The sequence below is a fragment of the Patiria miniata genome, unplaced genomic scaffold (genome assembly GCF_015706575.1).
Source record: "Patiria miniata isolate m_02_andy unplaced genomic scaffold, ASM1570657v1 HiC_scaffold_5, whole genome shotgun sequence".
Taxonomy (NCBI): domain Eukaryota; kingdom Metazoa; phylum Echinodermata; class Asteroidea; order Valvatida; family Asterinidae; genus Patiria; species Patiria miniata.
In genome coordinates this window covers 28,888,362-28,914,955 of record NW_024037072.1, presented here as the reverse complement: position 1 = coordinate 28,914,955, position 26,594 = coordinate 28,888,362, and the positions used below count along the sequence as shown (strand labels likewise).

Below are 26,594 nucleotides of genomic sequence, written 5' to 3'. Positions count from 1 at the left end.
TAAAGATGTTTTCCAACGATCAGTCATTTGACTGATTTTTCAGAAATATATAGAGTGCTTTTGACGAGATCGTATTTCGTGATCAAAAGGTTGTGCATGGTTTTCATGTTTTCTCGGAAAGTGCACTTTCCGAGAAAACAGTGAAAAACTTAAGTGCAATATCCACTGATCACCTGAACTTCAACAGCTGGGTTAGGTTTGGAACATTCTTCTTTGGATTTTGAGTAGTGTTTTTTATTATTCTTTTTTTTTTTTTTAGAATCAAACAAAATACATGAAAAGCAAATGATCCAATTTGCCTCCAAAAGAAAACCCTTCACATATTTTAAATACCCTTATTGGGTGTGGCAAAACATATTACACGACGTAGCTCGCCTTTGTTCAGTAAACACGTACATGTATGCGCCCACTTTCATTCCCGTTGTTTAACACCTCGCCGCGATTTACCTTTTCTGTCTTCGTGATTACATAACACGACAAAGACTCATCTCCACAAATAATATAGTGACAAAGGTCTCCAACTGAGGCCGGCTCGGCGAAGGCATTATTGTACTACAATGGCGTTTGACCTTCTCTTTCACGTGTGCAAGTAGCGCGTCAACTTGCTGAAAAGGGTCATCACATCTGCGCCATAAGGCAAGGAAACAGCGTATTGTGTTTGTTCGTGTTTGGATTCATTTACTACGGCAACCGTTGACTACAATTTTGATAAAGAAATCATCGTATGATATCTTACAGGTAAGATACTGGAAAGAATGTGGCAACTTGACGCTACTTCATCAGCGGTTGTGTACAAAGTATGGAGAGTCAGGACGGTTTTCTAAGTATTTCCTAACAAAATTGGAAATGTTTCTCAGTCCCACCATGGTCCCCGATTGATGTCTTATCATTCTTGCAATGACTGACCTTCATTGAGATGATATATGAAGAAATAATGAGCGTCAAGTTGCAACATTCTTTCCAATACATTTTGTATCAAAGTGACGTATATAATTAGCAAGATTGCAAGTGTTTGGCAATTATATTCTGATATGATCTGAACTACATGAAAAGACACACCCAAAACACTAGGGAAATCGGATGTCAGACCATGGTGAAACTGATCCTTGGCATGTATGTGTTATGCTGTAGGCTGCCTTGTTACTACGGAGATACGTGGCTTGCATATATAGGTCGAATTTTCAAACCAGACTTTTTCAAGATAGGATTCGAATTCGTAAACTTTTTATTTAGGAAGTGGCTACTGATCGAACCCGTATCGGTTTCCGGATTCGCGAGGCTACGCACAACCAGTAGCAATAATGCGTAAGATCTTGATGTCATTTAGAATAACGTTTAAAACTGTACAGTAGGGAAAGATTCACATATCTGGCCAGCGTTAATTTTCCCATCAGTGACTTATCAGCCATCAGAAAGTAATAATATGTCCTAAAAAGTCAAATTTAGCAGGGAAACTATTGAAGTATGTTCTGAGAAAACACAAATTTTCAGACCAGTCTTATAGGGTTTGTATACACACAGGGTGACAAGTGATGACCAGATATGGGAATCTTTTCTTCGGGAGCTATTGAAAAGAAGCGCTTCGGTTGTCTGGTGGATAGCGGTGGTATCTTTGGATCATCAGGTCGTAGGAACGGTTCCTTGTGGGAATCAAAATGTTACGTTTTCTTCCCCAAGTCATACGCAAGTCCAGACTGGGACCTGAAGTGCTCAAAACGATGCAAACAAAGATCAGGCCAACTTGACTCACTCTTTAGTGAATAGAATCCCAAAAGAATCCCTAATGTTTGCCGATGATCGATTTATTGAAGGAGTTAGCCTCATGTGCATTCAGGCATGTACATTTATTGTTGTACCGGTCTTGTTGTAAATTCCAACCTGTATATATATAGTTGGGCCTATTGACGTGTACATCTGTATCCATTGGATCTGCCGTCCAATTTGGACGTCAGTTGAGCATTTCGCTACATAACATGATGCATAATCCCACTAATTTTACCGTTGGAATCCCTCAGTGTCAGTCGTGACGACGGGCAGAGCATACTCAGCATACAGAGCATCAGAACACACAAAAGAGATTTTGTCACGCTACCGCAACAACTTATCTTATATATGTATAATAATAATAATAATAATAATAATAAGCAAAGATTTATATAGCGCCCAATCCATCGAAAAAACAATGCTCCAGGGCGCTTACAGAGTAACACATAGAAAATCCCTTTAAACTCAAAGTAATTATTAGAATTAACAAGAAAAATGTAAAAATCAGTTTAAAATCAGCATGAAATTACAAACAAAAAATGACAAGCAAATATAGAAATATACAATATTTTAAAATACAAAGGTAAGTAAATGTAAAACAGACCAGCTGTGACCACTTATACAATAAAATGTTTGTTAAAAGAGACATACACCAAAACTTAACTCCTAAAGACAAATAAAGAATGGGAAATAAGTGCTAAAATAAACCTTCAGGGGATAGTAAAAACCACAACTACAAATAAACATGTGTCTATAAGATCATAAAAATGCCTTACCCTTTCACTAGCAAACCTTCAAATCTCACGCACGACATCAGAATCATTTGATTATATTCAATGGCATTAAATATGAAGACTCCATAATGATGTCCGTATTTGGTATACATGTATATACATTTCTGTAGTCTATTCGTAATCAGTTGGTTTCGCCGATTACTCTTTTTCTCAAGATTTAACTTTATACGAGCTCCGAGATTTTTAGAAGTGAAGGGGGTCTATGGTCCTATCTTCCCCAATACCGATGTTCCCCGAAATTCGTAGGGTTAGGGTTGGGATTGGGGAACATCGGTATTGGGAACATAGGTATTGGGGAACATAATGCACCCGAAGTGAAGCCAACAATCTACCTTTCAAGGGATAAAAGAGCTTCGTTGTCTTGTGTCGCCTATACGAAGTTTTATGGGTGACACCTACCAGTCCAAAATTCTGTATGATATATGACCGCAAATCTCCGTATGACCGTATGTTAAAGTTTAGGTAAAGTTTTTGAAAACAAATGTGATGTCGGGAATTCTTCTTTGGAGATAAAGGCCAAAATAGGGTCACTTCATCACATCTCGTGGTGTTCCAACTTCCATATTTTTTTAAACTAAAGATGGTATCAGCATGCAGTTTCCACCGCAGTAATGCTGAGATTGTGCTCTTTTCAAATCTGTAATAAAACAAGTTGACACGGGTCGACAAACGACTCACGTAGCTTGATCGTATCACAAATATGTAACTTTCATGCTTTCATGGATTTTGTTGAAACTTGCATACATTAACCCTTGAGTGGGAAAACACAATTCTTCATCGGATTACTGAGGTCAAAGGTCATGAAGGGGTCATTACAGGTCGGACTTTTGAAACAAGAATACGAACACAAATCATATACATGTATAGGGGTTACCGCGGAAAAAGGCGAAACTTGCGATCCGCGGATCACTTGTTTTTGTTCGTTGGATTCACATTAGCTAAATTTCGGCGCACGCGGTATTTTGATTAGGTCACATAATATTGACCAGGTGATTCCTTTGGTATTCGAAAAAAATGCATGATTTAATCGCTTCTAAACATCGATACCTATTAGGCCCTACTGTAGTAAAATGTCCGGAATCAATACTCTCCACTGTCGGCTTTTCATGGCATTGCAGTGTTTAAAATCAAGCAATATCTTAAAAAATGTAGGGTTCTTTATTGTCGATGTGTATTATCAGAAACTATTATTTGGCACCATATGTTCTTTACCCGCACGTTCTGCCACTAGGCCATATGGTCCATAAAAGTTGAGCATGTCGAATCCGTATGATTATGCTTCCGATTTAAATGGCTTCTGGTATAAAACCATTAGCATTTAGATTGAAACCTCCAACGTGGATGCCTTTAGGGCTTACATAAAACCTTAGATATTATTTCGTCGGGAAAAAAATGGGATTTTTTTTTGGCCAAATGGTGATAAAATTGCCTTTTTTTTCTTCCGCCCTTTTCAGGCAGATGACAGTATAAATGTATACGTGACACCATGACAGCACATCACGAGATTTTCTCCAATTACACCGGTTCTCGAAACAGTCCAATGGTAAGGACTTAATGACTGAAATATGGAATACATGTATATGGCCCATGAAATTTTGAGTTTATACCCCCATTCCGGAGTTCCGGGAGTAGCAACCGCCCCGCTCATTTCAGCCGCTAATGTTTTAATACTAATGATATACAGTCGTTTTCTTAGTTCCGGGTATTTCCTAGCTCCGGATCGCTTCAAATGAAAACTTATAAAGACCATAATTATATAAGTACTATTTTTTTCCGACGAAGTTCATGTGAAAAGAACAAAAAGTAATCTTCTTGATGCACAAATACCTATTCGATAAAATCTCAAGAAAAGGAATTTTGGCCAGACTTCCGAGTCGAACTTTGACATGTTTGGACGGTTTGTAGAAAATCACGACAGCCGTGAATCGATGATAAATTTCCTGTCTGTCACGTCACTTAGAACGTACTTTTCAGTCGTATTTACATCGAGTGTTTGTTGAATCAATATATTTTGAAGGGTTTTTCATATTTGAAAATTCGCCAACGAATAAGCGTTTGTTTTTGCTATAGTTCCGTGTGTCCGTATGGACCCAACTATGCACACACGGAAATATTTTAAGTGTGACATGTGACGTGTTATGTACGTGATGCATGGGTCTGTGCGTGTCTGTCGCGCTGTAGACGAAAGTTTATTTGCGTAGGCCTAAGTTCTCTTTTTCAAATTCACTGTAATTATCTCGATTTAACTTAATTTAAAAAAAAATGTATTATACTTTGTCAGAAATGTTGCTTGATTCGGGGTGGGTCTGGCTGAAAACCTGATTTTCCGAGTGATTATTATTTTACGTGCGAAGCATTTTTTTTATACCAGATCCGGAACTGTTTGAACCTATCCGGAACTAGGCATGGGCACTTTTGGCGTCGCATATATTCAAAATTAAAATAATAGTCGCTATCTACCCATTTCACCTGAATTCGTGTATTAGTCGAGCCTACAGCAGCCTGCATGGGGTTCGCTATCCAGAGCTGTAGAGAAGGACTGTACTGGTAAAATGGGTCCAAAAATAATCAATGGAATGCTTAAGTTCCAAAAATTATTCTCTAATTGCCTTAGAATGGAGGAGAAAGTATCGTAGATTTCAAACTTTTTCCGGTGGCATGCCCCCCCCCCTCCAGCATGGTGTACAGTCGGCACGCCTTATACTCAACCCCCTCCCTTATATCACAACACCCCCCCCCCCTTCTTCATGAGAACTAGGCATGCCCTTCACTCACTCACTCACTCATTCGCCCACAAACAAGCTTAAGTATCTTGAGTATGGCTTTTCCAAGTAATGAGGGAGGCCAGTTCGTCTGTCGATACTACACCAGTGTCCTTTTGCAGCACCCCGGTGTAAGACATTTTCGGTCTTTCTCGCCTCCTGTGTCCGTGGGTTGGTTTCCAGAGAATGACTTTGTTTGCCTCCAGCTCCGGGTGCCGGTGTCATATGAAAATCGGACTCGTATGAAAATCGGACTCTTTTTCCCTTTTATTGGATAAACCCTCTCACGTGACCAGTCCCTCTCCTAATTGCATGAGCATGCGCAATACCACCAATGAGTCCGTATTTCATAAAACCTAAATTCATGCTACACCGGTAACAGTGGCCTGCTAACTGCATCCGACGGGCTGCGATTTTGTCTCCGACCCTAGGGTGGTCGCCATATTACGTCATTGGTTACGTGGTCCTCCCAGGATACATTGAGCGCCACTCGGAGCATGCGCGTATGTAGCATCCATTGAACGACTTCTCCATCGTGGGAGTTACAGTCCATGTTTCGCAACCATAGCACACACTTTTAAGCATTAAACATTTCGTAAAAAATAAATAATTCGGGTGTCGACATTTAGTAGGTTGACAAAGTCATGACATTTTGAGCCAGTTATTATTATTTATTATTATTTCTGGTAATGAAACCAATGATTCCTCAAAAGCGCCTAGGCACTGTAGCTCGCAAGCCTGGAGAAACATGTAGAGAGAAGACAGTGAGAAGCAATTACAGTTTTACAGAATATTCTGGGGAGAACCCACGGACTGAAAACCCAATCCACATATTGGCCCAGGCGGGATTCGAAGCCTGGTCACAGTGGTGAAAGGCGAGGAAAGCACCACTACGCCAACCTGACTCCCCGACGCCAACCTGACTTCCCGACGCCAACCTGACTCCCCGACGCCAACCTGACTCCCCAGTAAGCTGCTTGTTATAGGAAGATATATTCTATTTAGGGCATTGATCGATGCATCTGGTTAAACGTGCCATGCGATATTACTCCCAGTTTGATACATTATAAATGTTGTCAAATGCGAATAAGAAATACATGTACATGTACCAGCAAAAAATCACTATTTTTTTTATTATTCATTCACATTCAGCGCTGCCTGTTTGGTTCCCTGATGCAACTTTTGAAACCAAGGTCGTCATGTCGGCTCCTCCTGGGAATTCTACTTTTGGCCGCTTTTGCTGGTGGTAAGTACCAATATCGGACATCTAGGAAGGATTCTGCGATGGCAAAAGTTCCAAGGGACTTTGCTTCAAGTTCCCCGCAACTTAGCGTAACTTACTATCCGCCCCGTGTGTCGCTGTGGACCAAAACGTGAATTGAAAATGAGAGACAGAATGTTAAAGGCCATATTTTATCAAACCCGATAATCTCGACGGTAAAAAGTCAAAAGTTTGCACGAGCTATGTTGAAGGAATGTGGGCTTGAGAGCTGGAAGTCAAGTGTAAGCCCGTGCGGCCAAGTATATCCTCCTGCATGATAATGACCCTTTAATTTTGTGGTAAACTTATTTATGCACGCATGCGCAACTCCGAGACAAATACTTGGAGCACTAAGTGGTTTGTATTGCTTGATATATTCACGATTTTGTTTTTGTACTTTATTTTTACACACAGTTGGCTTTTGGGTTCACGGCACACCGTTCGATGTAAATCAAGAGGTGTCAGGAGTCCTAGAAGTGGGACACAAAGGACGTAAGAGATCTGAGACTGAGGCACAGGGCAAAGACGACTCGACGCAAGACTACTCGATGCGTCCCAACTCCTCTTACGCCAGGCTATTTGCTGCCGAGGTTCGGGCTTTGACCAACACCTTGCCCGAACTGAACATTGTCCTGACCACAACCAATATGGGATACCTGGATTTCACCGAGAACATGCTGCTAAGTATAGACAGGGTTGGCATCCATCCTGAAGTAGTAGTCATCGCCGAGGACCGAGGATCCTACAAGGCCCTGCTTGACCACAAGTATGGACTCCACGTACTGAAACCTCCTGATTTCAACAAACTTCCCGAGGCCATTGACTTTGGCGTTCCAGACCACCAGAAATTCACAATTCGTAGGCCAGCCTACGTGCGCGAGTTCATCAAGCAAGGCTACGAGGTGCTTTTCGTCGATTCAGACACCTTTTGGTTTCAGGACCCCTATCCGTACTTCCAAGGTGGAAGTTTTGACGTTGCTTTCATGAGGGATTACCGCAAAACATTCAGTGATGGAGTGGGGTTCTACCGACCAACAAACAGCACCGACTACTTCTTACGAGTCTGGGTTTGGGTCTTGGACACACAGCCAAAGCTGAGGCAAGACCAGCGCGTCGTGAGCTATGTCCTTTCATCCAAATTAAGTCCAGACCTCAAGATCAGGTCGTTGGGGTTCCAAACTTTCCCGACTTGCAAGAATTTATACGACTCAGATAATGAAGTGTGCAGAAACGTCACCGACAAAACAACCCTTTTCCACGCTGCATTTACACCCCTTCACGTCGACAAGAGAAAGGTTTTTGACAAATGTAATATCTGGCTCGTCAATACCACGACGGAGAAAACCCCGTCATGATCAATGTTTAAAAGTTAAAAAAGTGAATACGTTGAAAGGAAGAGACTAGGGCAGCCATTTTCGCATCAAATGCTTTCTTTTCAGACTAAATACGTATAATTGTCCGTGCTGTTAACGGGTTAACAGTTGAAAAAAAATTGGGCTCTTGTTTTTGCTATTTTGCGAAATTGCCTTTTCTTCAGCAGTACAAAAGTTATTCACAGTTGAGTGAAACATCGAATGAAAAAAATCCCTTTAGTAATGGAATGATTAGGCGGCCGGACAATAATTCAGGCGTATCTTTGTACGCAAACGCAAAAAGCATTTTTAAAGCTTTGCAGATGCCGAAGAAATAGACATTAGGCCTACCGACCGAACACACGACGTGTAATTGGTTAAGGCGCAATAGTTATGAGTATGCAAAGAAGGTGAAATCATGCACTGTGAATATGATCGAGTTAAGAGTACATTTTTAAATAAACGCATATCTGTAATGGTCATTCCTGAAATCTCGGATTCAAACTAACATCGGTTTTCTTTCTAGAAACACTTGTATATATATACCCTAAATAACTGTTCAAACCAAATGGAGATGTCTAAACTTTGGCTCGTTATTACAGCAGTTGATGATCGTGTTGCCCCCCAAAAAAGTAGAACGAGGAGGGGGTGGGGATAAAATCTGCCGGAGCCGAAGCCGATGTTTGCGAAACGATCCTGAAAAGCATAATACCAATTTTGCATCATTGAGATTGATAACGATGTCGTTCTACATTGGCCCATTTGAACCGTTAGAATATAATCCTGTTATAATGAGCCGTGAATTTGAATGTAACTTCTAGAAAAAAAAAGGCGATGTGTGTCGTTCTTGAAGTGAAATCGGATAAACGAGGTCGTAAACTTGTGGCTGGACGAATCTGTTCCAAAAAATACATGCATTAGAAAACTACCCATACAGAGCATTGAATGCCGTGTAAATACAACAAAAAGCTTGCAACCTCGACTTCATCAACAAAAAGTCAGCGAGTAATGTACATTTTTTTGGGGAAAGATGAATTGTTTTTGTGGCGAAATTCGTGCGCGTATACATGGTGTCCATTATTTTCTTTCCAGTACATTTATTACACACATAAAAAAAGTTACCCAAAAGAACTTTTGAAATTCAGAGTAGTGAGTGATTGCCGACAAAATAATAAATTCTTCCAACATTCTGTAAGATAGTTTTAAGCATGTAAATTAAGTTAATCTTAAAAAACAAAACTCTTGACTTGTTATTTTAAATAATTTAATAAAAAAAATAGCGAATGTATTAAAGCAAATTTTAGTTGTTATCACTGTAACAATCTTGGCTAGAACTCCTTGGTTTTGTTGTGTCTAAATGTTTTGTCACATGTCTAAAAAAAAATACGTGTTTGAATGTTTTACTAGTTGATTATTAGTTTACTTAATTACTAACCCTTTATGTAAAAGACTCGCATGTACATTGAGTGTGTTCTCCTTGTTCCATTTTATCGGTAATTCGCAATGCCCTTTGTCAAGGGATGCCCGAGTGCGTTCAGGCACAACATAGATGCTTTAGTGGATTCACATTAGAAAAAACTTTCCAGAAGAAAATGCATGATGTGTAAATTTCTTGTTTGATATTATATGTCAGAGTGTATAAGAACCTACAATTCTTTTTCTACCACGTGTTCTGTTGGGAAGTTAGTAATGCAATAAGCGTTTATTCTTTATACCGTCCAACCCTAAATGTACGTAGGCCTATAAACTTTATCTTACTTTCTTATCAATGTCAATACTTGTATAATGTACAGATCATTATTGCATTATTTTTTTTATAGATGTATTTGTATTCTGACCAAATTAAAACATAAAGCGAAATTACAGTTGGTGTTTGTTTAATCGTAACTTGCGAGATTATTCACTAGGCTTTAGTGACGGATGATTACATTCAGGACAATGCAGGAGTCGACAGTAAAGCCGGCCGACCACATGACAACAAAATCTGGTCTAGTTCCCTGACCTGACGATATGCTTATACATTCAAAGAACATTCTTTGTTGGTTCAAGAGCATCAGTATATTTGAAAAAGTAGCCCAACCAACGTGACATGCTATAGGTTTTCCCGTTTTATTTCCTGAAATGTTCATGCACTTCTGAAAATCGGTCATGCATTTTCGTCTGAATTTGAATGCACGCCTTTAATCCATTTCAATTAAACGAAAGTTCAATCGTTTTCATTGTCCGTGCATTCGGTTTTGAGAAACAGACGGCAAATGTGCATTCATTCCGCCCCCCCTAAGATCTCGGCCATCGAGTGACGAACAATTTTGAAACTCAGTACATGCATAGAGCAACTCTTCCTAAACATACCCAAGAAATTTCATGACTATAGGTCAAAGGGTTCTGGAATTATGGTTAATTAATTATTCATATGTACGAATGGCAATTCTGCTCTGTGTACACGACGTATATGCGAAAAGTCAGTTTTCACGGCCGAAGGCACATAATTATGGGACACCATCATTCCGGTCAATTTTCGGGGACAGACCGACCGACCACCAAGTGTCATGTGAAGCTCCTGCCAGAGCTTAAAAACATGCAGACGTAAAAGATCATACGGATAATTATGCATAATTAGAATTAATCAAGGGTGAATCCAGAACCACATTCTGGGGGGGGGGGGGGTGGGGGGGTGCAAGATGGAGCGAGTTTTTTCTCCAAAAAGAGGTAGGGGATTAAGTAAACATACTATTGTGTGCTATATTATCAAGTTAAAAATAAAGGCTTGCAAGGGAGATACGCAACGTTTTAATGTACTTCCTGAAAGTTTTAAGACAAAAAGGTGTCCCCATTCCGTTGGCCTCCGCCCCCTGTCTGCCAATGGAATTGATGGGCGCTTATGCGGCTGTGATGATTGAATATGATTCTCTCATCATACCCACAAATCCTAATTGATTTTTATAAGCAACTTTTTTTCCGAGCTGCATACGTACCACTGATCTCTATTGTACAATATACGATACCTGTACTCGTATCATTTAATAAGCCTCTGTACTGATGACGTCACACATTGTTTACGTGTGCACTTTCCTATGGAGCTAGTGGGGGCCCACGGTCCACTGAGCACCATAGGAAGGTACACACGTAAACAAAAGTGTGACGTCATCAGTACAGAGGCTTATGGCTGCAAAAACATTTCCATAGACACTAGTACTAAATGCGCATACTTCAAAATTCTTTTTAAAATACTCAGAACTCTCACAGGTATATATTCAAGCTGCACAGAAAAAAATGATTATCAATGTGTCTTCTTTCATTTTCTTTTCATTTTTTGGTAGGTTGACCATTGACTTTTCGAGATATTCTCACCCAAAGAAGACGACCCCTATTTTCCCCAAAGCGGAAAATAACCATCTTGAAAAACGATCCATCCACAACGTGGCAAAATAGCGTCACTTTCGAGCTCAATAGCATCCAAAATGCTCAAAATTGGAAGCCCCAAGTCCGGGCCAGAGGTTCATTACCATATCTCTTCAATTCCCCAATTTTATGGCTCTCAAACTCTCTAATATAGAATATTTTGAGGGTATAACTGGTTCCATGGACGTATGTACAGTGCACTATTTGCGCGTGTGTCTGTACTGACAGATGTGGAAGCCGGGCCGCGATTTATTTTTTCCTTACCACATATCGCTACTATTTTTTAGAGTTGTGCTGGAGGGCGCTATACATGCACTAATATACATGTATGTTTAAACTATATTTCGATCGCGTCATTGGATTATATATCCGATATGGTCCCATTGGATTTCTTTCTTTTTGTTTCTTCTTCTTTACTTCAAAAGGATTTGTTAGTCATTTGGGAACATTTTTCTTTTACTGATTTTTTTTCAAGTCCGAGAACCTGACTTGCAACTCAAAGTGCTTCATTATACGCCCATGGCGAATTAGTGTTATGGAAAAAAAATCGCCGGTCAGTCATAATAATTATCTGTGCCCTTGCAGTTGAAATTATTTATGCGCCGACTGGTAATGTATATTATGGAGATCCAGTTGTAGCATGCTCTGTGCATAATGCATAATTCAATGAGGCCGTTCGTGCATATTTTGTGGCAAATACCGTACTGTTTTGTGCACGAAAAAACAGTCGGTCAGCAAACGTATGTGCATGCACGTTAGATCATAGACTCGCTCCATGGTCCGATCAAGATTGGTGCTGCCGGATCGGACATCAGCGCAGCTGAGTGACAATCTTATGGAATCAACCGGAGCCATTGCGAATCAGCGAACGGAGGGTATACATAACACTTGCTGCCATGCCCGCTGGAAAGGTGGACTGGAACAAGTCGAGTTGTTCGCAATGTGCATTGTACACACGGCCTTAGACCTTTATTGTGGGTACGTGGATGTATGACTATGACACGAGGTCATTCTTCTGATCTGTACCGCTAGCGCTACACTTGCTGTTCGCATGATGGAGTTACCAGACGTACACAACGACAAGAACACCATGTTGGCTTGCTACATCTAGCATTTTCATTCACAATTCTGGTAAACAGGTACGACTATTTGTTCCTCCATGGTTCCAGACTGTTTGCGGTTTAGTCTTTTTTTCATTTCGTAGCAAACAAACCCAGAAGGGTCGGTGGGAAATGAGAGCCCTTGACAATATTGATTCGATAGCAATATATTTTGGTGAGAAATCAAAATAACCATACGTTTTTCGATTTGCTTCCGCCAGTGGTAAATAATTATGAACATACATGTACACTGGCATAATTGTGATGAGTAGAGTAAAAAGCCACAGTCTGTTACGTGTTTAGGGGATTCTGATCTTCGTGAAATCGATGGAGTATGCCTTAGTAATTGACTCATCCATCGACCCGTGAAATAGGAGTCATATTGACGTGGTTCAGCTAACGTGGTATAGTGAATTTACTGCCGTTATATGCATTATGTATTCATTGAGCTGTGTTTAGTGGTGTTGGGTCGACGCTTGGGTGGTTTCTTTGAAACGACGCTGAAGGACAATCTTGCAATCACCAATATCGAGTCACCACTTCGCATCGAGTCACCATCTTTTAGTTTTCTGGTTGAAATGTTATTTATTTAACCTTTCTAGGCACCTAGTCGTGTATAGGAAAAACCTGCGAGAAATTGCCTTCCATTGCCTGTCATTTCCCTTCATGGTGTTGCAAACATTTTTGAAAATTCGAAATTTGGTTTCGGTGTAGCGTGCACGAATATCCGACTCCATGAAATATGGACTCATTGGAAGTATTGCGCATGCGTAAGTGCGATCATGTGCTATTTTAAGGATCATATATGGGAGAGCATGGAGGTGTTTCCTACCTCCATGGGGAGCCTGCCTGTCACCAGCGAGGGATCAACCAATAATACTATATAGGGAAAAGGAGTCCGATTTTCATAGGAGTCAGATTTTCATATGGCATCGACATCAATTAACTCAAGAGAAACGTCAAATTATGAGCGTGAAAATACGTAGGGTTATGGTGACCGGAGTGGTGAGATAAGAAACGGTAAAACGGGAAGTGATATTATGTTGATGTAGGCTGGTGAATTTGCCGGAGTCTATGGCGCCATTGTCATGGTGACAGATCGATAATCCTTGGCGCAGTGAATAAATATGCTTTATTTTTTACCCCGCCGGCTTTTAAGCCAAAAGGGGGATATTGCAATAGTGTATTCTTTCTGTAGTGCAAGTGAAAGTTGGCCATTTTAGGTTAACTGTTTAGTGCTGTATAATATGAAAAAGTTAGACGTCAGTCGCAACCAAACTTGGTGACAATAATCTTTGGGACTTAAGATGAATTGAGACATTTGAGGTCAAACCTCATCTAGGGGTCAAATGAGGGAAATGTTGATTTTGATTTGTCAACAGAAAAGTGTACTAACTATCTTACTGTATAAATACTGCCACCGTGGCACCATGCCAGGCAGGGGGATCACATAAGTTTAAACTTGCCGTGTTTTTAAAAAATAAAGTCATAGTCCCTACATTCCATTACAATATTTATTTATAAATTGCAGGTTTGGTTCGCATTTTGACACAGAGAAGACCGATACAATTCCCCAAATGTGGTTGAGAAACAAACAAAAAACTGGCTCGAAACAGAATTCTTGTTTTTGTTTACCTGCGTATGTCACCAATATTTCCAAGGCACATGAATGCTCCACTCGCAGACTACACCTCATTTCTGGCATATCGGTTCTTATTGAATGTTCTGCATATAGTTTGGGATTTTGTATCACCTAGGTGACAGCTACCCGATTTTGTTTCAGTAGCAGTTGAACATTCCAGAAATTTAGTTCTCAAAAATCGTTCCCCATGCACCATAGTTTCTTTATCCTCCCAAATTGGTCTAAAACCAAGCCTACGTCCTCGCCACAAGCGCTGGGTCGCATGAACTGCAAACAGAAAACCCACTAAATTTATGGAGAACATGACGAAAAAAATCCTGTTGAATCATCTGCTCAATTGCATGAATTATATTGTTATTTAACCAAAAGGGATGAATTTCACAGTCCTTCAGCAAACATTTAGTGGGCGTTTCAATAGTTTTGTCCTAATTTAAGAAAGGATTGGATATTGTACCACATCTTTTGCAGTGGTTCGTGTGGAACATATTAATATGTAGCAATTGGATTACCTCTTAAAGGCAAAACTCCAATTTGTATCCATTCAATTCAATCCAATTCAATTCAAATTGCTTTATTTATCCTTAAAAAGGCAATAGCATATGGTTCGACAGTTCATTATAAAAAAAAACCGATTAAATATATAAAAAATTGAAACGGTTATACAAACTACATGTACTTATATACGTTTCACCTTGGTGTAATAAAACTTTTCTACAGATATTCTTTACACTTTAAATACGATGATGAATGTACACGTGATGACCAAAAAAAAAGACAAATAAAACAAATGTGCTTTTGGGCTCTGATGGCCCTTTGAAACTGACACGATTGTCTGTCATATGGATCGGCATAGGTCAGTAAATAAAGTACAAAACGGTACAAAAGACACGGGTGCATAACACTCAATAGACGTAGGCATTTAATTTGGCCGCCTATGGAATTGAGGTGATGACGTGTAGTGTTTGGCCAAAGTACAGCACTTATCATGCATTGTAGAGTGCCCACCCGCTGTATGCACAGCTAGCTCGAGCGCTTATTGTCATGTAAAGCATTGTATTCCGTTGTGTTTCCCCCGCAGGTTGTTAATGGTTCAGTCAAGATGGCCACCGAGCACGCTTATAAAGTCCTGTTCTTCATGCAGTCTGCAGCCTTTATCCTATTCATCATCAGTAAGTGTGTTTCCACAACAAAAGTCATAGTATTCACGGATATCTTAGGAAAATCATACGTTGTTTATTATATAGCCTATTTAAAAGGAATACAACATTTGCTTTTGTTGTAATTTTCAGAAATGGATGGATTTGGGGGTTAGTATATTTGTTTGTAGATGCTAGAAAAAACAAGAAAAGAATCGTGTTCCTGTAGTCTGGTTCCCTGACCCCACTTAATGAAACAGAACAATTGATAGACTTCGTGGAATTGTATAAGGTCAGGAAATCAGTCTAGCTGGCTCACACCCGTTCACGGATGTGAAACCAATTGCAAACAAAATGTGTACTGAATAAATTTGGCAAATTGGAGCATCAGTTGAAAAAACATTTTGTTTCACCACGTATGGTTAATGAGCTATACTTCACTGCATTATACAAAAAAACAGTTCAAAAAGGTTAAATTCCTGTCAAATATGGGTTTCCTTCCGTTGCACTACCCTGTTTATGGGGAGTGACAGTCTGGGGGTGTGACAACCGCCCCTTTCTTCAAACCTTACATAACCATGGCAAAAAGAAAAAAGTTCCGCTTCCGGTTACCCTACCTACCTTATTATATTTTTACAGCCCCTACCCTAATGGGTTTTGGGGATAAATGAGGAAAAATTGGGAAAACCATCAATTACTACCTTTTACCCTTGACTACACGCAGACACCTCCATAATGATCATACACAAAACAATGCCAATCCCCCCTCCCCCAACTCCCTACCGTCCAAACCTATTTTCAAATGCCATGTAATCGGAAGCAGAAGTATTTTGGGGCCCAAAATCAATCTGTCAGAATTTTAAAACCACAAAATAACACGAATTCAGTGAAATATCGATAAGTCAAACTCTGATAACTCAAAACAACTGTTACGTCAAACACAGAATCCATTCCCTATACAACCCTGCTTAACTCAAAACTCTGCTTAAGTCAAATTTTGAACCTGTTCCCTTGAGGTTTGACTTCTCGAGATTTCACTGTATTTGTACATGTCAAAAGGACTGATACATCAATCCAATGAGCATGTGTGCTGGCTCTGCACATGAAAAACCAAAGTGAACAAAAATATCCTACAGATTGATTTAGGTCACATATATTCGGATGTAGGGCTGCAGGCGGCATTTCCGGGAAACTCACGAAATAAGGCAGAATATGTCATTGAAAAACCATTCCATATATGCTGGGTTAGAATGAATTCTTTTATTTAACGCACACAAATCAGAGTGCGGTAAAATTACGAGGGTCAGGTGACTTGTTTCTGTTGCTATTATATTAAGACTCAATTATTGTAAGCACATTACACGGGGATTTAAGGGTTGTGAAATCGTGGTTTTTGACAACTTCTCTTTTATTTTAACACTTACTCTTTTCGTTTATTAGTTATTTTGGTTTGTCGATCTCGGCAATCTTTACCCTTGTCTTGGTAACTGTACTTAAAGTCTAGAATTTTACCAGGTCCGATAAAATCATGCAAGCGAATATGCTGAACTTTACTTAACGACACATGGAAAATGCTCGAGCACATACATATCAGACTAATTTAAGTTTCAAATGGATTGATAAGACGAATTCGATCACTGTTTAGTTTAGTGTAGTCGAGTAAAACAAAAGACGAATATTCTCGATCCGGTGTTTAAGAGGTTGACCAAACTTTGCAATTGGATGGTACATGACTAAATTGGTTTTGGTAAAAGCGTGTGAGATTTTTTTCTCACGAAATTGAATGTTAGAGTTGTGATTCGAATGAAAAACGCTTTAAAACAGCCTGGAAAATATATAAAAGAAACACCCCCATATCCACTCTTATTCACTTTCCACGAACCTGTTTGCTTTGTTTTCCAGATTACTTTCAAATGTCCACGGTTGTGGTTACACCTGTTGGGAGGTTGAGCGCTAAAAAAACCTGTGATTGCAAACCAATTGGTACAAGAGAAGTATTTAACATATCGACATATGTTTGCCCGAACGGGCAACCGCCAATGCAGGTCCGTGGACAACTATCCAATTGCACATTGGCTGACATCAAGAAGAGACCCGGCGTGGTTATGCTGACTACGGCAAATCTCGCTTACGCGGACGTCGCGCTGAACATGCTGGAGAGCGTCAAGAGGATTGGAGTTTGCGTCAACACAACAGTCATCGCAGAGGATCAGAAGGCTTACGATCTGTTGCTCAAGTATGCCAAGGGTGACCCAGCAATTTATGTTCAGAAAACCAACTCAGGGGAAATGGATGCAATAGAGCCCTCTCGTCGTCTTGGCAGTCACTACTACGGGATAATGAACAAACGCCAGGCCTACATTTTGACTTTATTAGAGCAAGGCCTGGAGGTTCTGTTTTCCGACTCGGACACGTTTTGGTTTCGCGATCCCTTTCCATACTTTCAAGGAGACTTTGACATAAGTCTCAGGGGCTTCACTAAAACCAGAATAGTTAGCAAAACTAATTTCTGCGCTGGTTTCATTTACCTGAAACCGACCAAGGCAACCATCCAGTTCGTAAGGACGTGGGTCGAACTTATGGATAACAACAAGAAAAAGGGATCATTCACGCCTGATCAAACGGTGATGAACGGACTACTGAGGGCTGATAAGCCCGGACACGTGAATGTCAGAATGCTGGACGCGGACCTGTTTCCGTGGGGGCCAACATTTTTTGACCCATCATGGCAAAAGCAGAACCACTCTACAGTAGTTATGCATGCCGCTAGTATACGCGGTCACCCAGCGAAACTGAGCAAATTCAACGAATTTGGCATGTGGCTTGTCAATGTCACCACTTCACCAGGCTCATGATTGAAACCCAAATGGAACCTGATTCAGAACTGGAACTGGTTTTGTTAAGCAGGTTCGATTTCTTGTCTAATTTCAGTAGCGTGTGAAATTGGAACTGCAGCAGGACGCGGGGTTGCACCATTCGCGTTGTTCAACGTCCTACTTTGATCCTGAATAACTCTATTGTTTACCAATAGAATTAAACCATAATTTCCAATCAATAAAACAATACATGCCAAATTTTATGGAGCGAGTTTCATCGTGTCACACCATGGGTCTGTTTTTCCCAATGCGGACATCACAGTGGATAGTTCTGACTGGGGTGATACCACGATAGAACAAATTACTCTGTTATGACACCAAGAGTTTGCAATGAAAATATAAATAATTTAATTAAATTCCAAATGCCTACTTACAAAAATTCTGGATTCGTTTTAATTCCTAAATATTAATACTTTAAACCCACCACCATTTAATTATGTACATCAGTTCCACGCTCTGCCTGAAGCTTTCGGCTGCAGCACGCGCCTTCTGCCCTCATATCCAGCGCTTTATCGACATTCTGAAATTGAGTATTGTTTTCGTATGGCGTTTAAATATCACCCTCTTGCACAACGCTGCTGAAACTAGCTCCATAAAAATTGGCATGACTTGCTTACATGCTCTGAAATTTTGGTTTAATTCCATTCGTAAACAACACAGTTATTAAGGATCAAAAGTAGGACACGATTTTTATAACACGTAGTATGTGTGTACATGGATCGGACATCATCCCCATTTTACGTTCTTTCCCGGTTTGTTATTTACGCAACTTTGAATTGAATTTAACAGATGTGCCTTGAACGACCTTTTATTATTTACTTACAGATTTGGACATGGCCGGCATTCACAAAGAAATCTTTTCGTTTATAAGTAGAAAATAAAAGGGGCAATTTATTATTGTCTTATAATAAAGAAAATACTTTTATTACTCGAGTAACAATACACAATTCGATAAAAGCACACTAAACACATAGGCCTAAACCATGATAGTGTTGGTAACTTTGGTGCAGTAAAAAAAATACAGGAGAAAAGTGGGAGGGCTCAATACCCTTTCTTCCGGTAATTATCAAAAACAGAATCAGCTAAATCAGAGAAACATTAAAATGTCAGTTTTTTTAGTTTGAAAAATAACCTTCTAACAAGTTGAAACTTGAACGAAAATAACTATCAAACAAAATAAACAAATAAATATAACAATCATTGTTCAATGAACATATAGGGCCAAGTTCGGGCGAGGACCATTAGTCGACTAGTGGTAGATTTGTGACGTACTTACGCCTGCGCACTAATAGCGACGTGCTTACGTCTCTAGTCAAACGCTGGTCAAAATGTCATCGCATAACTTCTGGATCCTGGCTCCCTGTTGTTCGTTATAAATGCGCGCGGCTATTGGTTACCAGTGATACATCCAGCCCCAGTAGGTTGGTTCCATTGATCTCCATATACCCAGACTGTTGGTTCCAAATAGTCGACTAGCATAGTAACCCCTCGTCGACTAGACAGAGTTCGGGCTAACTTTAGTCGAACTATGGCTAACCAATGGTCAACAATAGTTCTTGCGCGAACTTGCCCTATGGTGCTTGTCTGTATAGACCCTGGACCTGGCGATGCCGACCATGATCTATTACATGAAAACAAATTCGGCGATTAAGGATGCAACTAGACTGCGTATGACCTCGAGAAACTGACCAATCAGCATGCGCCTTCTATCCCCGTGTAATTTGAGCTCGCCGCGTGCGTAAACATCACGCCCACGATAAGCAGCATTTTGTACGTGTTTTGTGTAGACCTGAGACTTAATGACGTTATGGCTTTGTTTACATATTCGCTTTCCTATCGGAGCGAAGTCGGGTTGCCAGACGAAGTAGGGACCGTCTACCACATAGAAAAATGCACATGTAAACAAAGCGTGACGTCATTAGGTCTAAAGGCCTATTACAAAACGCGGCATCGAAATTGACCAATTACAATCTTAGTCCTGATTTAGGAATGAAATGACGTCACGCATGCTTAGATTATCAGACGTTATACAGGAGACTTGGCTCCTTGGATAACGGCTGACACAGTCTTTCAAAAGCATGCTTTATTTTCCAGTTGGTTTTCGCATTTCTGACCACTTTGTAATTCACTCGTGAGAAAGAAAGCAATTAGGTTTGGCGACAGAAAACATCAGTAAATCTTAATTTATTCAGAGTGCGCCATTTTGTGACAATCGCCAGTTTGGTAATATTCTGGCTTTTCAACTATTAGTTTATTTTTCATATCATGAAACATGATTAAGAAGAATTTATATAAAGAAAAAATACAGTAATGATATGAGGGATCCAGGTATGAAAAGCGTAAGCTTGTACAAGACCTTGGACAGGGAGATTACAAATTAACATGTAAATACACTAGGCTGAGTAAAATCAAGTGGATATATTAATTGAGATGAAAAGAAATTAAACAGAAAATATTCACCTTCGTATATAAATATATATATATTTGTAAACCGCATTTGTGCAAAGAAATAATATTGTATGTAAAGTAGAAAAAGGAAAGGTGCAAAAGGTGGCCAAGGAATCATTTAGTAATGACACTCTCTCCCCCGACCATCCGTGGAATGACATTCAATAAAGTATTTAATGTGGATACACATAACACAAATATCACTGTAATTTGTCAATAGTAACGTTTTAAGGTAGTTTTTGAAATGTTTCAGTAATCTAAAGATAGGCATTGGTTTGAGGCGGTTCCACAATAGACGTCCTTGATTTCTGACAGTCGATCAGTAACGAGAATAATGTTCTAGCTTTATGGAAATGAAGGTTAGAGGCTGACCTTGTATTATGAGAATATAAATTATAGCCGTTACAAAATTCGCAGTTATATAAGTGGTGAAGATTGTGAGTGTTCCCACGCACAGACACGTTCGCTAACAAAATTCGAACTTGTGCATGCTACGAGAGCATTTAGTGGGCCACGAACTTAAAGGGTTTGTAAAAATGAAGGGTGGAAGCCGTGCTCAGGACTGGGAGCTTGTACGTCTGTGAAATTTGGATAAAATTGGGCCCTAAAATTGCTCGATTTTGGAATGGAGCTTAGGCATCATTTTTCAAAACGGCGATGGGCTTCAGGACTACTTTCGGGAATGATTATCTTTGCATGGAGATTTCTCCCAAACGTGTTGCCCATACTTTCCAAATCACGGCTTTACACTCATGAATGGCGGTCTATGTGTTATGGTTGCAAGGCAGTAAATCGGTCCAAAATTTCCCACGCCGGCCAAATCACGATTTGCATGCCCTCGGTATAGTTGAGCATATTGTGTGCCATGAACGTGAGGGTTTGTACAAAATATGGGTGGAAGCCGTGCACAAGACTGTGAGCTTGTAGTTCTGTGCAATTTGGATGCAATTGGGGCCACAAAAGCACTCTATTTTGCAATGGAGTGTAGGCATCGTTTTCAAAATGGCGATGGGCTTCGAGACTATCTTTGGATGGAAATTTCTCCTAAAAGTCATCAGTTAACCCCCCCCCCAAGAAAAAAATAATATTGAAAAGAAAATGAAAGATGATGAAATAAGCTTTAATTTGAAGTGTGTCTCGATCACCTTGGATAGTTGTGAGTATTCTCCTGAATTTCTGAAGTGGGGGCATTTATCATTGGGGTCGATATACTGGTCTGCAACCTTATATGTCTGGGGACCGAGTCAAGTTCTTGGATGGGAACAGAACGCCCTCCATCGGGACAATTATGCGACTAGTCAAGGACTGGTCCGTCCTGGATGACCAGGAGGCTTTTCAGGGAAGCCCCTATGAAAGGTGAGGTAAAAAAGGCTCAACCACACACATCCTGGCTGGCTGTCCACGGTAACCGGAACTCCATTAGTGTGGGGCAAACAACAAGAATACATGCACACCTTTCTCACTGGCGAGCTGGAATATCAGGTCGCTACTTGATGTGAATCCATTAACTCCAAAGAGGAAGACTGCCCTTGTGAGTCTGGAGCTACAGCGTCTCAACATCGATGTCGCTGCTCTCTTTCTGAAATGGTTTTTAGGGGGTGTGGTGTGAGACAAGAGCAACATTGCACACTCTATTGGTCAGGATTGCCAGATGATTCTGTCAAACGAGGCATCGCTGGCACTGGATTTGCCATCTGGAGCTACCTTGCAAGCAGTTTGAGTGAACTTCCGCGTGCTATCTCTGACAGGATTATGACGTTAAGAATGCATGTATCCCAGAACATACATGACGACTGATAGCCGGGCAAATGATTCCAATCCTAACTACAGCCCTTTTTACAACACGAAGGATTTTACACAGCTCACTTAACACAGTACTGAAATTGAATAAGGCAAGGAACTTGTGTCCAAAAATGTTGTTGTGATCAAATGATAATTGTGCTAGTGATGCGTGACTGAAATTGACTCATTGGGGTTGACGCCAAGGCTTAGGTATCTGCACAACCAAACATTTTCAAAATTGACCTCATGGCCTGGTTTTGTAGTTATTTCAAAAATAGTCAGAGGGACTTTTTTGGGACACACTGTAGTGTTGGCGCTTTTAAGATTTTATTCTGATGTATCTGATTTTAATCTGTTGTATCTGCACAACCAAACATTTTCAAAATTGACCTCATGGTTTTGTAATTATTTCAAAAATAGTCAGAGGGACACTTTTTTGGGAAATACTGTAGGCGCTTTTAAGATTTCCATTATTAGACTTCAAGAAAAGCCCTGTGCTATAAATAAGAAACAAACAAAAACAAATCCAGCTGCAAGCTGTTTATCTTATGATTTATGACCAATGTGAGAGATATATAATAGCATCAAGGATGCTTAAACCCTAACAGAAAGAATGAAACATTAATTCTACCTTTTCTTGTCACAGAAATATGATAACACACTTGTACATGAAGATTTAAAGGTATAGTCCATCATTTGTAATTTGTGAATTTTTTGTTCGTTTGAAGCAACAAAAGTGCTTAAAATCTAAAGAAGGGTGCTGAACAACTAACCTGATGAAGTTTCAGCTCAGAAGCTTCAAATCAAAAGTTGCTGAATCATGTTTTTAATTGGGCCTGAATTCAGCGTCCGAGACGCGTTCTCACTGCAGCTACGCTACTCAACTGCGAGCTGATCTTCCCGATAAGCCCTACTAGTGACCACTAGAACCATCGCTAGAACTCTAGATGGTTGCTTATAACTCTTAAACTAGCGGAAGAAATTCCAGAACAGAGGAATGAGCCACGCATATAAGATGCACGAGTCATATTTGGAAATTGGTTTCTTCAGGTTGGTGTCCTTGGCCACATTGTGTACATTGACGAGACTGGGTACAACGTATGGACCCGTCGGTCTTATGGTCGCGCTCCTCGTGGAGAGCCAACAAGGCGTGTCGTCCATGGCCAGAGGGGCAAGCAAGACAACATTACGTTTGTCATTTCTGGTGAGGTTGGACTTGTGGCTCACAGAATATCATCAGAGACTGTGACGAGAGCGACTTTTGAGGAGTTCTTAGCGACGACTGTACAAGAATGTGGTATGTTATTCCCGGCAGGTGAACGCATATATCTGATATATGACAACGCTCGTCCTCATATCCGAGCCCAACTACTCCCTAATGCCGGCAATTTCACCATCAAGCTGCTGCCCCCATACTCACCATTCTTAAATCCAACGGAAATGGCACACTCAGCTTTCAAGGCGGGAGTGAAGTGCACGCTGGGGTTTCCTGAATGGCAGGACAGATTTGGAGACCAAGACGTAAGAGTCCAAGCTGCAAGTCTGAAGATCCCTCCGTCACCAGGAGGTGGCTGCACTCAACATTGGAGAGGTGACGCCTGCGAAATACACCGCCTGGTACAACCATTCTCAGACATATCTCCCTCGATGTCTTGGTAGACAGGTCAATGAAGGATAGACATTCGAACTGATAAAACGAGAGAGAACCTTAAGAAATACATAAAGAAATTAAAATACAATTAAGGTAAAAAACCAACAAAAAGTCCTCATGCAGATCCCATGTAACATGACACTTGATGTGTCCCTTTACCGTCTCAATAATATGGCTACAAGATTATTTTGATTAATTTCATATTGGTCATATTTATATCATTTTCACATTCCATTTGCCTACATTTCACATAGGCCTTTGTGTATATAAGAACAAACACATTAATGATCAATAAGGCATACATTGATTAATGAATGAATCATTAATTAGTGAATCAAAGTTGTATCGTGATTTGTATAGGCCTGTGTAATTTATTTAAATGGAATGCAGAAAATGCGTATTTAAATTGTAACAAATGGAAAAGAATGTTCAATTCAACCCGTGTCACAATAGATATTCGATTTTCTGCGAATTGGATTGAGCATTCGTAATAATCGGCAAAGCGTACGTCAAACCGAAAACCTAATCACGTATTTGTAATCCCTTAAATGAAACGTTATGCACATTCATTCATTTGATCGATGCAAAATGAAATCGAATGCTAGCTATTGCGAAAATGAAACCAGGATGTACGTCGTTCTCAAACTCGGCGCCAAATTGAATTTATGTTTTAAAATTCAATCGCACATTTTCCGAAATTGTCCGGGAAAACCTATATTATTTCTCAACACAATGCTGTTTTTCCTATCTCATGTTGACACCTCCATCCATAGATAAGGACAGTTAATTGAAAGCGGTTATGTCAATGTGGTCTAATTTGAAGCAAAGTGGGTAAAAGGAGATTAACATGCCGCAATCACCCTGTTGGCCACATTACTTATTGTTCTCCGTCATTTGCGTGAAGAAATAATTCTTAAAGCGTATAGATAGGAGCTAGTATATTTCACATTTTTCTCTAAAGGTGTCATTTTTTGATACACACTGTACTATTGTGGAGAGAAGGATTAACGATGAAGATTTTCTTTTTCAATACAAAATCGGCATGATCACAGGAACTCCAGTACTATAAAATTATTGAACCAAATGAGGTTTTGCCCTTCACTGACGTATAAACAGTGTGTTACCTCCCGAGTGAAAGTTGGAAAAAATCACTCGGGTGGGACTCGAACCCATGACCTCCTGCTTTCTAGCGAAGACGTCTTACCACTCGACCGCCGAGCTTATACGAGCTAACGGGATCGGTTGGCTGGTTCGAATCTGATGTGCATAGCAGCGGGTACCACATTAACTATTCATAAGATGGACTTTGCGTCGGGGTGATGTAAATCAAATGAGGTTTTGCTCTTCACCGACGTATAAACACTATATACTCAGTGTGCTACCTCTCGAGTGAAAGTTGGAAAAAATCACTCGTGTGGGACTCGAACCCACGACCTCCTGCACTAGAAAGCAGGAGGACGTCTAAGAAGTCTGTACTAGAGAGCAGGAGGTCGCGGGTTCGAGTCCCACCGAGTGATTTGTTTTCCAACTTTCACTCGGGAGGTAACACACTGAGTATAGAATGTGTAAACATATGTCGGTGAAGGGAAAACCTCATTTGATTTACATCACTCCGACGCAAAAGTCCATCTTACAAATGATTAAAACTTTTTTTTTTATTTTTCATATCTCTTATAATTACATTGTATTAGCTTCATAATCTCACACAATTTGATACTACCGTGTCTGCTAAAAGGTACCGTCCATATTTGAACATAAATCTTAAATGGTGATTTCTCCATAAAAGTTCCATTGTCTGGTTCCCATTCTTCAGCTGCAAATGTAAAATGAAGTCGAGGACGATATTTCCACCGCGAAATCGTAAAAACTTTTACGGGATCAAAATAAGCCCATCGCGTTAACAAAAATAAAACGGCACACCATGTAAAGTGAATGGCGCCCCCAATCGCCAATCAGTAGACTTGCCTCAGTGATTTGTGTTCTCCTTTCGGGGGAAGGGCAGGGTCTTACGAAATCATCCTGTAGACATATAGTCTTTAATCAACTTGAACTTACAGGGAAAATATCAGACTTTATTCAGGGGATGTTTTGGTCAAACATTAACTATGAATAAAAAAGGTGAGATCATTATAAGAACCACTTCCCGCATACTGCGATAATAGAGAGTCCACCTCCGTTCGCACACTCCGAACATGTCTATTTTCACAGGCATCGTACACGGAATAAACCACACCACCGTCAAAATTTTTTAATATCAATTTTGAAAAGGAAGAGTTATACTACACAAAAGACTGGACAATTCGGGGAGATAATGGGCAATCTCTATTCCGAACGATAAACGTGATAAGTACCGCGATAATAGGGCAACCCATCCTACCATGTTTATGTACATGTACATATATACGGGCATTTTCTTTACACGTACAATAACGTTACATTCAACGTAAAAACGTGTAAAATGAAACCTTACCTTTCTCATTCAAATAATTTGTTTCTTCTATGATATTTATTCATCACATTGTTTGTGGCACTCTTTATCATTCGTCAGTTAAGTTTGCAGTAACTTGGCAAAACTGAAAAAAAAAGCCTGTTTCGAATTGTGACCCTCGTACTTTTGTGGTACA

The 26,594-nt window shown here is 40.1% G+C and overlaps 2 protein-coding genes across 7 annotated transcripts; both read left to right on the top strand.

Annotated features, from left to right (window-relative positions):
* Window positions 1-560: 560 nt before the first annotated feature.
* Window positions 561-9,800, top strand: LOC119740976 (UDP-D-xylose:L-fucose alpha-1,3-D-xylosyltransferase MGP4-like). Of its 3 annotated transcripts, none has more exons than XM_038216510.1 (4): window positions 561-797; window positions 4,013-4,101; window positions 6,473-6,566; window positions 6,996-9,800. In XM_038216510.1, the coding sequence occupies exons 2-4, from the start codon at window positions 4,045-4,047 to the stop codon at window positions 7,934-7,936; spliced, it is 1,092 nt and encodes a 363-aa protein (XP_038072438.1). In that variant the 5' UTR covers window positions 561-797; window positions 4,013-4,044; the 3' UTR covers window positions 7,937-9,800. The 3 variants fall into 3 exon arrangements, with proteins under 3 accessions (XP_038072438.1, XP_038072439.1, XP_038072437.1); XM_038216509.1 differs by having other exon boundaries at window positions 563-738; XM_038216511.1 differs by lacking the exon at window positions 4,013-4,101 and having other exon boundaries at window positions 562-738.
* Window positions 9,801-12,049: 2,249 nt separating this feature from the next.
* Window positions 12,050-18,984, top strand: LOC119741800 (UDP-galactose:fucoside alpha-3-galactosyltransferase-like). Of its 4 annotated transcripts, none has more exons than XM_038217698.1 (3): window positions 12,050-12,466; window positions 15,156-15,246; window positions 17,259-18,984. In XM_038217698.1, the coding sequence occupies exons 2-3, from the start codon at window positions 15,163-15,165 to the stop codon at window positions 18,066-18,068; spliced, it is 894 nt and encodes a 297-aa protein (XP_038073626.1). In that variant the 5' UTR covers window positions 12,050-12,466; window positions 15,156-15,162; the 3' UTR covers window positions 18,069-18,984. The 4 variants fall into 4 exon arrangements, with proteins under 4 accessions (XP_038073626.1, XP_038073625.1, XP_038073624.1 ...); XM_038217697.1 differs by having other exon boundaries at window positions 12,052-12,474; XM_038217696.1 differs by having other exon boundaries at window positions 12,057-12,466; window positions 17,116-18,984.
* Window positions 18,985-26,594: the final 7,610 nt, after the last annotated feature.

Bases quoted from the DNA above. Each gene is read 5' to 3' on its own strand.
- LOC119741800 (XM_038217696.1), top strand. From the start codon at position 15,177: ATGGCCACCGAGCACGCTTATAAAGTCCTGTTCTTCATGCAGTCTGCA. The intron at 15,247-17,115 runs GTAAGTGTGTTT...TTTGTTTTCCAG, and splicing joins CTTTATCCTATTCATCATCA to ATTACTTTCAAATGTCCACG.
- LOC119740976 (XM_038216510.1), top strand. From the start codon at position 4,045: ATGACAGCACATCACGAGATTTTCTCCAATTACACCGGTTCTCGAAAC. The intron at 4,102-6,472 runs GTAAGGACTTAA...ATTCACATTCAG, and splicing joins GTTCTCGAAACAGTCCAATG to CGCTGCCTGTTTGGTTCCCT. The intron at 6,567-6,995 runs GTAAGTACCAAT...TTTTACACACAG, and splicing joins TTTGGCCGCTTTTGCTGGTG to TTGGCTTTTGGGTTCACGGC.